This window comes from Staurois parvus, unplaced genomic scaffold (assembly GCF_062004578.1).
Source record: "Staurois parvus isolate SC_StPar_1 unplaced genomic scaffold, SC_StPar_1.0 ptg001328l, whole genome shotgun sequence".
Taxonomy (NCBI): domain Eukaryota; kingdom Metazoa; phylum Chordata; class Amphibia; order Anura; family Ranidae; genus Staurois; species Staurois parvus.
The window spans coordinates 4,958,729-4,972,527 of record NW_028319124.1 but is presented as its reverse complement, the minus strand read 5'-3'; the positions used below and the strand labels follow the sequence as shown (position 1 = coordinate 4,972,527).

At 45.1% G+C, this 13,799-nt stretch overlaps 1 protein-coding gene across 1 annotated transcript in view; it reads right to left on the bottom strand.

Moving 5' to 3' along the window:
- The window catches only part of PLEKHA2 (pleckstrin homology domain containing A2), a 136,177-nt gene that overhangs the window by 106,968 nt on the left and 15,410 nt on the right, over window positions 1-13,799 (bottom strand). The window contains exons 2-3 of the mRNA XM_089661300.1: window positions 13,245-13,405; window positions 8,891-8,947 (exon numbers count right to left, since the gene is read on the bottom strand). Coding sequence (XP_089517426.1) covers window positions 8,891-8,947; window positions 13,245-13,382 — 195 coding nt within the window. The 5' untranslated portion in view covers window positions 13,383-13,405. The remainder of the gene's footprint in view (window positions 1-8,890; window positions 8,948-13,244; window positions 13,406-13,799) is intronic.

Genomic DNA, 13,799 nt, shown 5'->3' with positions numbered 1-13,799 from the left:
AAAGAAAGCAGTTGCAGTGCGCAAGCCTAAGAATGTGACTGAACTGGAGGCCTTTGCCCATGAAGAATGGGCGAAGATACCCGTAGATCGCTGCAAGACACTTGTGTCAAGCTATGCTTCACGTTTAAAAGCTGTTATAACTGTAAAAGGATGCTGTACTAAGTACTAAGATTGAATGTCACTTGGGGGTTGAATAAAACTGATAATGCTGTGAGCACAGAAAAGACATTTGTGGTTATTTCATTATAACTGTTATGTTATATTTGTCTGACCTACAAGTGCCTCTTTAATGTAAATGTAAGCAAGATGACTGAATGATCAAAAGCAATGTCAAACTGGCCAAAACACTCAATTTCAGTGGGGGTTGAATAATTTTGGCCACAACTGTAAAATGACAGAGTGGTTCAGCGCATGCTGAAGTGCACAGAAGTTGCCAACTGTCTGCAGAGTCAATAGCTAAAGACCTCCAAACTTCATGTGGCCATCAGATTAGCACAACAACAGTACATAGAGAGCTTCATAGAATGGATTTCCATGGCCGAGCAGCTGCATCCAAGCCTCACATCACCAAGTGCAATGCAAAGCGTCCAGATGCAGTGGTGTAAAGCACGCTGCCACTGGACTCTAGAGCAGTGGAGATGTGTTCTCTGGAGTGACAAATCACGCTTCTCTGTCTGGCAATCCAATGGACGTGTTTAGGTTTGGCGGTTGCCAGGAGAACAGGACTTGCCTGACTGCATTGTGCCAAGTGTAAAGTTTGGTGGAGGGGGGATTATGGTGTGGGGTTTTTCAGAGGTTGGCTTGACCCCTTAGTTTCAGTGAAGTGAACTCTTAAGGCGTCAGCATACCAAGACATTTTGGACAATTTCATGCTTCCAACTTTGTGGAAACAGTTTGGAGATGGCCAAGCAAGGTCCATAAAGACATGGATGAGTGAGTTTGGGGTGGAGGAACTTGACTGACCTGCACAGAGTCCTGACCTCAACACCTTTTTGGTGAATTAGAGCAGGGACAAATGTGCTTCTGGATGAATGGTCAAACATTCCCATAGACACACTCCTAAACAGGGTTGGACTGACTAGTTGGTCACTCGGGCAATGCCCGAGGGCCCAGAGTCAGCAGGGGCCCCATGAAAGGCTCCACACATTTCACACAGTGGCAGTATCTTTACAGCTGTCTGAATAATGTGTCCATCTTAAACCAGGACAGATTATTTAGACAGGACAGTGGCTCAGAGCGTGGCCTGGTGGGAGGGTGAAGGGAGCCTGAGACGGGCAGATCAGGAGTCGGGAGAAACATGTACTCAAACAGCAGGGGACTGCCAGTGATGGCGAGGAGAGCAGGGGAGGAGGCAGCAGTGGCAGAAGCCTCCAATCCAGGAAGTAGCTCACATCATGTCATGTAGTGGCGGTGCGGGTCCCGGTTCTGGGCTGTAATGCCTCCCTACACACAGCTGGTGATGGAGTCGATGAGCAGTGAGAAGGTAAGAGGAGTCCCTAATATTAGGTGAATGGACTCTACACTGGACACTGACTCCTTCATCACGGCTGACAATGCTCAGGAAACCCTGCTGATAGGATTAAACATATTACAGTATAGACATTTTTTTGTGGGGGGGCTCCTGGTGTAGAATGGGGGGATAGGGGATCCCCTTTCTCTCTCACCCACCCTCTCTCTTCCTCTCACCCCCTTTCTCTCTCACTCTCACTCTCTCTCTCACCCTCTCTCAACCCCTCTCTATCTCCTCCCTCTCTCTCACCCCCTCTCTCCCACCCCTCCCCCCTCTCTCTCATCCCCTCTCTCCCACCCCTCTCTCTCATCCTCCCTCTCCCCCCGCCCCCCTCTCTCTCATCACCCTTCTCACCTCCCTCTCCCCCCACCTCTTCCCCCCCTCCCTCTCTTTCCTACCCCCCTCTCTCCCTCTCCCCCCTTCTCTCTCACCCCCCTCTCTCTCTCTCTCTCAACCACTCACTCTTTCACCCCCCATCCCCTCTGTCTCCCTCCACCCCCTCTCTCTCTCTCATCCCCCTTCTCACTTCCCTCTCCTCCCACCTCTTTCCCCCTCCTTCTCTTCCTCTCTCTCTCTCTCACCCCTCCCCCCACTCTTTCTCACCCCCTCTCTCTTACCCTCTTACCCCAATCTCTCTCTCACCCCCTCTCTCTCACCCCCCTTTCATCCCCTCTCTCTCACCTCCCCTCTCTCTCATCCCCCTTCTCACCTCTCTCTCCCACCACCCATTTCCCCATCCTTCTCTCCCCTTCCTACATCTCTCTCCTACTTTTCCATCTCTCTCTCCCTTCTATCCCTATCTCTCCTCCCCCTTCCTTCGTCTCCCCCCTCCCCTCTTCTGTCTCTATCCCACTAACCCCTTTTCCCCTCTTAGTTTCTAACAGGAGTTTCTCTCATATTTCAGTAAAAAATACACTGTCAGTAGATTTTTCATGGTTTGTCAGTAAAAAAAATGTTGTGGGGGGTTGGCAGCCCTGTCAAGAAAGAGGCTGAGTGGGAGCTGCACAGCCCCACAAGGCAATTAACCTCTCAGTCATGGGGCAACTGTACTGTACAATGTAACCGGAAGGTGCTACCTACAGCCCCCGAAAACCACATCCATTTTTGTGTACACTGCACTTCTTTCTGTGCTGCCAGGGCCTAAATTATGATCTTGCACACAGGCCCAGTACTTTCATAAAACGCCTCTGGTTGCATCATAAAGACGGCTGCCATGCCGCAGCCATCTTTAAACCTATGGAAATTCTATTGAAAGATGCCAGGAAGTTCCTTGCAGGCTATGTGTGTTTAAATACCCCCTACGCAGCTGTGCTGCAATTTGTAGGAAGGGCATTGTGTGGGTATGGCTTGAGTGCGGGTGGGGACACTGGGGATCCCATAATCTCCTATTGCCCGGGGGCCTCATAAGTTGTCAGTTCGCCCCTGCTCCTGAACCTTGTGGACGGCCTTCCCAGACGAGTCGAAGCTGTTATAGCTGCAAAGGGTGGGTCAACTCAATATTGGACCCTACGGACTAAGACTGGGGGGCCATTAAATTTCATGTGCATGTAAAGGCAGGCCGACCAATACTTTTGGCAATATAGAGCAGGGGCGGACTGACAACTCATGGGGCCCCCGGGCAATAGGGGATCATGGGGCCCCTGTGTCCTTGCCCAAACTCAAAAAAGCCTATGAAAAAGGTACCAGGGGCATCTCATGGGGCCCCCTACTGACCCCGGGCCCTTGGGCAGTGCCCGAGTTTCCAAATGGTCAGTCCGCCTCTGATATAGAGTATTTATTAACGTGAAGCTGTTGCTTGCTTGGCCTCTGTAGTTCATGCATGCTGTCCACCGGGCACTGCACACATTGGGAAATGTACCTGTCACAGTTTCTTTACTGATAAATATTAAAATTTGGAAAGAAAAGAGTTTTGAGACAGAGTTGTCATGTATGCCAATAGACACCTTTCTTTCAGCAGGCTGTTGCTGAGACTGTGATCATCCACTCACCATGGGCTACATTTTAGAGCAAAATAGGTTAGCCACATCTAATTTAACTGGGATGTCTAACCGCACATATGAGTAATCAGCAACAAGGATGGCACTATAATGCCTGTTGTTGCTGCTGCTCCTGCTATCTACTGTTGTTTATACAGTACATCTCTGAGCCCAAGTTCACATATGTGCGAGACGGTTTTTGCAGTGCAATTTCAGCCCCCTCCAGTTTGACTTTGCTCTGTGGTTCAGGTGCGAATTGTCGAAGTGTATGACAATGGAATTCGCACCTGAACTGGGTTAAAAATGGTTGCACTGTGGTCGGCCCGCGCGTATGTAAACCTGCTCCACTGAAAAGGCCACAGTTTCACGTGTCATGCGAATCGGATGCAGCTCAAAATGCATCCAATTTGCACATATGTGAGGGTACCAAACTCTGATCCAGTTAATGGCTTTTACAGCAGAACCATATTTTCTAACAATAGGCCATTGCCCAGGGTGGCAGGGGAAATAAATGTAGCACCAGTCTAAATACAGTAGGCCATTCTGTATTAATTCTTGCAATAATAATCAGATAGCATGGTTTGGATGAAAATTTACAGTAGTTTAATATCATAGATTACTTATGACTACTTCTACCCCAGTCTTAATCTGGCCATTTGTTATAGCCATGGGCCTCAAACAGAAATAATTCTTGATGTGAAAGACATAAAATACATCTATAACAAATGGTGGAATTTTTCTGTGAGAATTGAGCTTGACCTTCCCCATAGACTCCTGAACTTAAATTTATTTATTTATTGCAGGTATTTATATAGTGCCATCAATGTATGCAGCGTTTTCCATATACTGTATATTGTACATTCACATCAGTCCCTAACCCTCAAGGGGTGTACAATTGAAGATCCCTAACTCACATTCATACACATACTAGGGCCAATTTACCTACCAGCATGTCTTTGGAGTGTAGGAGGAAACCCACACAGGCACAGGGAGAACATACAAACTCCAGGCAGGTGGTGCTGTGGTTGGGATTTGAACCAACAACCCTAATACTGCCAGGTGGAATGCTAACCATTTAGCCACTGTGCCAACTCACATAGATATATATAATTAAAGAACCAATAAGGAGGGTCAGGATGTGGAAAGAACAAGGCCAATCTCAATCTTTATAGGACAAAGTCAAGAATGGCATACTACTTCATCTTCCTCCCTGTATCTACTGATCATTTTGATATGTGGTTTTCACCAAAGATACATTATACACTGAAGGAAATAAGTAACTGATCCCCTGCTGATTTTGAATGTTTGCCCACTCACAAAGAAATGATCAGTCTAAAAATCGAATGGTAGGTGTATTGTAACACTGAGAGAGAAAGAATAGCAACAGAAAATTCAAACGAAATGCATGTCTAACAAATTATGCACTGATTTGCATGTTCATGACGGAAATAAGTATTTGATCCCCTATCATTCAGCGGGATTTCTGGCTACCAGGTGTCTTCCATACAGGTAACAAACTGAGATTAGAAGCAGTCTCTTAAAGGGAATGCTGCTAATCTCATTTTGTTACCTGTATAAAAGACACCTGTCCACAGGAGCAGTCAAACAATCAGATTCCAAACTCTCCTCCATGGCAAAGACCAAAGAGCTGTCCAAGGATGTCAGGGACAAGATTGTAGACCTACACAAGGCTGGACTGGGCTACCAAACTATCACCAAGCAGCTTGGTGAGAAGGTGACAACAGCTGGTGTAATCGTTTGCAAATGGAAGAAACACAAAACAAGTGTCAGTCTTCCTAGGTCTGGTGCATCATGAAAGATCTCACCTTGTGGGGTGTCAATGATCATGAAAACAGTGAGGAATCATCCCAGAACTACACGTGAGGATCTTGTCAATCAAACAATGAAATTCCAAACTCTCCACCATGGCAAAGACCAAAGAGCTGTTCAAGGATGTCAGGGACATGATTGTAGACCTACACTGGACTGGGCTACCAAACTATCACCAAGCAGCTTGGTGCATCATGAAAGATCTCACCTCGTGGGGTGTCAATGTCTGGTGCATCATGAAAGATCTCACCTCGTGGGGTGTCAATGATCATGAGAACAGTAAGGAATCATCCCAGAACTACACGTGAGGATTTTGTCAATGATCACCATGCAGCTGGGACCACAGTCACCAAGAAAACAATTGGTAACACACTACGCTGACAAGGATTGAAATCCTGCAGTGCTCGCAAGGTCCCTCTGCTCAAGAAAGCACATGTCCAGGCCAGGGGCGGACTGACCATTCGAGCACTCGGGTACTGCCCGAGGGCTCGGGGTCTGTAGGGGGCCTCATGAAATGCCCCTGGTACCTTTTTATAGGCTTTTTTGGGTGTGCTTTGAGTGTGGGCAAGGAAACAGGGGCCCCATGATCCCCTATTGCCCAGGGGCCCCATGAGTTATCAGTCCGCCCCTAGTCCAGGCCCGTCTGAAGTTTGCCACTGAACATCTGAATGATGCACAGGAGGACTGGTTGAAAGTGTCATGGTCAGATGAGACCAAAATCGATTCTTTGGCATCAACTCAACTCGCCGTGTTTGAAGGAGGAGGAATGCTGCCTATGATTCCAAGAACACCATCTCAACTGTCAAACATGGTGGTGGAAACATTCTGCTTTGAGGGTGTTTTTCTGCTAAGGGGACAGGACAACTGCACCACATCAAAGGGACTATGGACGGGGCAATGTACCGTCAAATCTTGGGTGAGAAACTTCATCCCTCAGCCAGGGCATTGAAAATGGGTTGTGGATGGGTGTTCCAGCATGACAATGACCCAAAACACACGGCCAAGGCAACAAAGGAGTGGCTCAAGAAGAAGCACATTAAGGTCCTGGAGTGGCCTAGCCAGTCTCCAGACCTTAATCCGATTGAAAATTTGTGAAGGGAGCTGAAAGTTCAAGTTGCCAAATGTCAGCCACCAAACCTTAATGAGTTGGAGAGGATCTGCCAAGAGGAGTGGGCCAAAATCCCTCCTGAGATGTGTGCAAGCCTGGTGGCCAACTACAGGAAACGTGTGACCTCTGTGATTGCCGAGGGATTTGCCACCAAGTACTAAGTCATGTTTTGTGAAGGGGATCAAATACTTATTTCCCTCATGAACATGCAAATCAGTGCATCATTTGTTAGACATGCATTTCTTTTGAATTTTTTGTTGCTATTCTGTCTCTCAGTGTTATTACAATACACCTACCATTCGATTTTTATACTGATCATTTCTTTGTGAGTGGGCAACATTCAAAATCAGCAGGAGGTCAAATGCTTATTTCCTTCACTGTATTATCTTTCTGCAATGTGAGCCCAGTGCTTGTAGTTTTTTGCACAGAGCTCTCAGAACAGAGATTAATGTTCCACTTTTGGGCCCTGATCACAATAACCTTCCATTTAACTCTTACTTTAACCCTTCTCACAGCCCTACCACTACTAACCCTCCTTGTAACCTCAACACTAACCCTCCCTGTAACCCCAACACTAATTTTCACTGTAAGCTCAACACTAACCCTCCCTGTAACCAACGCTAACCCTTCCTGTACACCCAACACTAATACAGACTATAACCCCAATACTAACGCTCCTTATAACCCAACACTAATGTTTGCTGTAAACCCAATGCTAACCCTCCCTGTGACCCCAACGTTAATCTTTAATGTAAGCCCAACCTGACCCCCCTGTAACCCCAACACTAACCCTCCCTGTAGCCCTAACACTAACCCTCCAAGTAACTCCAACACTAATCTTTGCTATGAGCCCAACACTAACCCTCCCTATAACCCTAACACTAATCTTTGCTGTAAGCCCAAACTAACCCTCCCTGTACACCCCACACTAATCCTCCCTGTAACTCTAACACATCCTCCCTGTAACCCTAACACTGACCCTCCTAGTAACTCCAACACTAATCCTCACTGTAAGCCCAACACTAACCCTCCCTATAACCCCAACACTAATCTTTGCTGTAAACCCAACACTAACTCTTCCTGTAAGGCCATCATGAACCATCCTTGTAACCCCAACACTAACCCTCCCTATAACCCTAACTCTAACCTTTACTGTAAACCTAACACTAATCTTTACTGTAAGCCCAACACTTGCTCTCCTTGTAAGCAGGAAACTTGTCATAGGCACATGTAATAATAGTGCTATGACACCCCCTGGGCTTCAAAAATAAAAGTTTTTTCTAACTTTTCCTGGAAACATTAAGTTTAGAATCTGACTCTTTCATATTTACCACCATTATATTAGTCTTTTTAGTCCTGATAATTTAGAACCTTAAGGACCCATTCACACCAAAAACACAGTGTGCGAAAGGTGAGTTCCATGCACGTTTCCCACACCGTAGGTGAACATGCTGCCTTTTAAGATGCACACAAGTACCAATTAGTAGTTAATGGCACCCCAAATGCAACTGTCTACTGTAGTACCATGTGCTTTGATGCAGTGTGATCTGAAAAAGTAGTGCTTGGACTATATTTCCACGTTCCAATGAGTTTTGCTGCCCATTCAAATAAATGAGATATCAAAAATGGACCGCTCAGCAATGCCTGCTTTCCAATGTGAACCTGTCCTTAATATTGTTGTAAGGATTTTCTTTTTGCTGTCTTAGAGCTTGTTCAAATATGTGGCCAGAGGTATTCATTTTAAATTTATTTATTTTCATCAATTAATATTGGTTATTTTTATCAATTAATATTAATTATTTTTTAGATTATTTATTTAATTTTTTTTTTATTTATTTATTTTTTATTGATGTATATTAATGAGTTGCACATTTTATATATTTTTATATTTGGAGAAATTAAGGGTAATTATTTATAAATTATAGAATTATTAGTTGTTAAAAATTGATTTTATTTATTTATTCACGGTTCTAATATAAGGGCGCGGCACCATTTTCCTTTGTAATTTGTTACTTTTTGTATATTCAATGAGAACATAGCTAGGAGCTCGCAAATTTACCTTAGAACATAGATTTATAGTGGCTCATAGGATATTTTATTTTATGATTTGCAGTAGATTGCTTTTCAGAATGTGGCTTTGCAGCCACTGTCAGGTATTCAGTAGATGATCCAGCTGTCTCCTGAATGCCTTTTTTTTTTTGCTGAATGAAATTTTTCAGTAGTGCTAATGCACCGCAACCATGAGTGCAGTTCGGCAGCATTGATTTGCATGGGCAGTTGTGTGACTGGTGGTGCTGCCGGCCAACTCAACATGCCGCAATAAGTTTGCAGCGGCTTTAACGCAAAGCATCACAGCCTTGGCATGTGAACAGCCCCTCCCGTTGTATTGCAGGTTTAAGGTGGGTGGCATTTTCAGTCTTATCGAATGGAAAAACGACTTTAATAACACTCAATGTGCTTACTTACTTTTGAGATATACGTCAGTTTTAAGGAGCCCACTGGTCCTGTGTTGGGGGGAAGATTCTGGAAAGGGAAAGCAAAAATGTATGCATTTATTATTTATTTTAATATATCTGCAATCCTCCTATATACACTATCTTTGAACCCCAGAAAAAGATTATGCCTCAAAAATGTAAACATTCTACTCAGACGCATTTCACGCAAATCTCCCGATCCACCACATTCCAAAGGTGCTCTATTGGATGGAGCTCTGGTAACTGTGGAGGCCATTGGAGTACAGTGAACTCATTGTCATGTTCAAGAAACCAGTTGGAGATGATTTGAGCTTTGTGACATGGTGCATTATCCTGCTGGAAGTAGCCATCAGCAGATCCGTACACTGGAGTCATAAAGGGATAGACATGGTCAGCAACAATACTCAGGTAGGCCATTGTGTTTAAACGGTGCTCATTTGGTACTAAGGGGCCCAAAGTGTGCTGAGAAAATATCCCACACACCATGACACCACCAGCCTGAACCAATTATACAAGGCAGGATGGATCCATGCTTTCAAGTTGTTTATGCCAAATTCTGTCCCTACTATTTGAATGTCGCAGCAGAAACCGAGACTCATCAGACCGGCAACATTTTTCCACTCTTCTATTGACCAATTTTGGTGAGCCTGTGTGAATTGTAGCCTCCGTTTCCTGTTCTTCGCTGACGGGAGTGGCACCCGGTGTGGTCTTCTGCTGCTGTAGCCCATCTGCTTCAAGGTTCGAAGTGTTGTGAGTTCAGAGATGGTATCCTGCATACCTTGGTTGCAAAGAGTGGGTATTTGAGTTACTGGTGCCTTTCTATCATCTTAAACCAGTCTGCCCATTCTCCTCTGACCTCTGACATCAACAAGGCATTTTCGTCCACATAACTGCTGCTCACTGGATATTTTTCTTTTTCTGACCATTCTCTGTAAACCCTGGAGATGGTTGTGCGTGAAAATCCCAGTAGATTAGCAGTTTTTTTTAATTACTCAGACCAGCCCATCTGGCACCAACAACCATGCCATGTTCAAAGTCTCTTAAATCCCCTTTCTTCCCCATTCTGATGCTCAGTTTGAAAGTTGTTTTCACCACATCCAGATTCCTAAATGTATTGAGTTGCTGGCATGTGATTGTCTGAATAGCAATTTGTGTTACCAAGCAATTGAACAGGTGTACCTAATAAAGTGGCCGGAGAATGTATATTTATATGGCATACACACCGATCAGCCATAACTTTATGACCACCTAGCTAATATTGAGTAGGTCCCCCTTTTGCTGCCAAATCAGCCCTGACTTGTTGAGGCATGGATGCCACTAGACCTCTAAAGGCATGCAGTGGTATCTGGCACCAAGCTGTCAGTGGCAGGTTCTTTAAGTTCTATAAGTTGTGAGGTGAGGGAGGCCTCCATGGATCAAATTTGTTTTTTCAACACATCCTAGATGCTAGATTGGATTAAGATCTGGAGAATTTGGAAGCCTTGTCAACACCCCAAACTCGTGTTCCTCAAACCATTCTTGAACCATTTTTGCAGTGTGTCAGGAAGCATTGTCCTGTTGAAAGTGGTCAAATCCCCATCAGGGAATACCGTTTCTCATGAAGGGGTGTACTTGGTCACCAACAATGTTTAGGTAGGTGTCAAGTACCATCCACATGAATGGCAGAACCAAAGTTTCCCAACATTGCCCAAAGCATCACACAGCCTCCACCGGTTTGCCTTCTTCCCATAGTGCATCCTGGTGCCATCTCTTCCCCAAGTAAGTGAGCTCACACGCACCCGGCCATCCACATGATGTAAAAGAAAACACACTTCATCAGACCAAACCACCTTCTTCCATTGCTCTGTGGTCCAGTTCTGATGCTAACGTATACATTGTAGGCATTTTTGGCTGTCTACACGGGTCAGCATGGGCACCCTGACTACACAGCCCCATTAGCCATCACAGCAATGATAAAGTACAGAGCTGTTCTGAATGGCTCTGTGCCTTTAGTCTATGATCTTCAATGACAGCAGAATCACAGACATTGTGCCTGCACCTAGAGTGCGAACCAACAGTAAACAGAAGGGATTTCAAAATGTCCCCTATGAAAAACAGCTCCCCCAGCAGTTGTTTTACAAAAATGTCCAGTACGGAGATAGGTAAGGTATATTTAAAGTCATAACTTTTTTTCTTTTTTTGGGTAGAGTAGGGGCTGCCAGGTTTCCTTTTTGCCATCTGTATTAGAGAAATGTTATTTCCTGTCCTGTAGACAACAGGAAGTCATAGGATACTGTATCTTTTCAATGTGAAGAAATCTTCCCTTTAATAGTTGTCAAGGGTCCCCATTAAATGATTTCTCTCCTGTTCCTGATGACAACTTAAAATTTTTGATTCACCCTCACTTGCTAAAGAGTATAATCAGTTCCCTGAGCCACGCTGATAGAGTCACTCTTTATTTTTATTCTATTATACATTGTGTGTGTCACTGCTTCCAAATCCTCAGCGGGGTCACTGGACTGAGTCACTCTGACCACATCTTGATGATGCTGACCACTTCCTGGATAGGGCTCCTCATCTCATCCTCACTTCCTGGGAAATCCTGTAGCCAAGCTGGTACTATGGCCTATATTTTAATGTGGTTTAAAGAGACTAAATTAAAGTGAAACACTAGGCTTAAAAATAAAATTAGCCCACCTCCAGCAAACTCTCTGCAATCATGTAGCCACATGTATTAAATCAATGCACTTTTACCCCTTCCTGCCCAGGCCAATTTTCAGCTTTCAGCGTTTTCACACTTTGAAAGACAACTGCGCGATCATCCATCACTGTACCCATGTGAAATTTTTACCACTTTTTTTTAGACAGATAGAGCTTTCTTTTGTTGGTATTTAATCACCACTGCGTTCTTTTGTCGCTAAACAAACTGAGTAATTTTTCTTCTTCACTGATGTGCGCTGATGAGGCTACACTGATGGGCACTGATCAGGCTGCACTGATAGGCTCTAGTGAGGCTGCAGTGATGGGGACTGATCAGGCTGCACTGATGGGTGCTGGTGAGGCTGCAGTGATGGGCGCTGATGAGGCTGCAGTGATGGGTGCTGATCAGGCTGCACTGATGGGCGCTGTTGAGGCTGCACTGATGGGCGCTGTTGAGGCTGCACTGATGGGCACTGATCAGGCTGCAGTGAAGGGCGCTGATGAGGCCACACTGATGTGCACTGATAAAGCTGCACTGATAAGGTGGCACTGACTGACCATTTGGAAACTCGGGCACTGCCCAAGGGCCGGGGTCAGTAGGGGGCCCCATGAGATGCCCCTGGTACCTTTTTCATAGGTTTTTTTGAGTTTGGGCAAGGACACAGGGGCCCCATGATCCTCTTTTGAGGGCCCAGGGTCAGTAGGGGGCCCCATAAGATGCCCCTGGTACCTTTTTCATAGGCTTTTTTGAGTTTGTGCAAGGACATAGGGGCCCCATGATCCCCTATTGCCCGGGGCCCAATGAGTTGTCAGTCCGCCCCTGCAGGAGACCCATGATCCCCTATTGCCCAGGGGCCCCATGAGTTGTCAGTCCGCCCCTGGTACACTGTGATGCATTTTAGTGCATTTGCTGTACTTTTCGGCACTGCCCTGCAATGGTGTGAACTATGCCCATAGGATAGTCTGGGTTTTAGACTGTCTATGCAGTTGGAGTGCAGTCCAAAATGCAGCGAACATTCCACCGTGTTTGGTGTGAAAGTGCCCTTAAGTGCAGGACATTTCCACCCTAATACATTCTATACTTTTGCTTGTTCAGTGATTTTTTTTTCCAGAAATAGTTTCAGAAATACATACAATGTATCACAAAAATAAGTTAGATACACAAATTGTATAATTTTAACCTACTGGCTAAGCCCTGGTTCACACCAGTGCAGCTTTGAAATCGAGCTAATTTGTGCAACTTCAAAGCTGACTATTAAGTGCAACTTGCTGACACTGACATTGACCAATGACACTGACCAGTGGCTCCTGCTGCTGTCTCTGAGCCTATGAGGAGGGAGAGAGCAGAAAGAGCTGCTGCTCTATTGCACAGCACTGGATCGAGATTGGGCTCAGGTAAGTATTTAGGGGGGCTGGGGAGGGGGGAGCAGCACACAGAAGGTTTTTTACCTTCATGCAGAGGATGCATGAAGGTATGAAACCTTCAGCCTATACAACCATTTTAACTGTTGAGATACAATATTAATGCAAGTGCATTGTTTTCAGTGACCTGACTGAATCCTAGACTTCACAATCTATACACCGAGCCAAATCTTCTTTTTATCGCTGGCATTATTTATAATAAATTGAGGTTTGTCTATAAAAAGCATTGATAAGACCATACATACCTGTGGGTTATCCATGTACCAAACCAGGTAGTTGGCCTGCTTGTCCAGGATGAAATATCTCCGCAGAAACCTGCCACTCTGTGCATCCTCAATGTCCAGAAACCCACAGGTTCGGTGGAATCGATCCATATAAGGCATTCCTAATGAATCCGCACATCACCCTGTAAAGAAAATAAAAAGGATTCACTCACAATACATTAGACTGCGACCATCCTATAAATAACAAAATAATATTATCGGTGTCCACGCGTGTCCAATGACGTCATCACGCTGTTAGAGCCACTACAGATGTCCAGTGAGCACCATGAAGTTTTTCTCTTCCATGTTTGGTACGTATGCTGGTGCAAGCTGAGTTGCGGTTTCTGGAAGATTAAGGGAGGAGATCTGACCGTACCTTTAACACCCTACAGGGCAAATATATTTTATTGACCTCAAATCACCTAGAGATCACATTATAAAGGGGAGCAGACTGGAATGTCACTGAATGAAGAGGTTCTCATTATACAGTGTGAATTTTGGCGATAAAAGCACTATTATACTCACTTGGAATGGGAC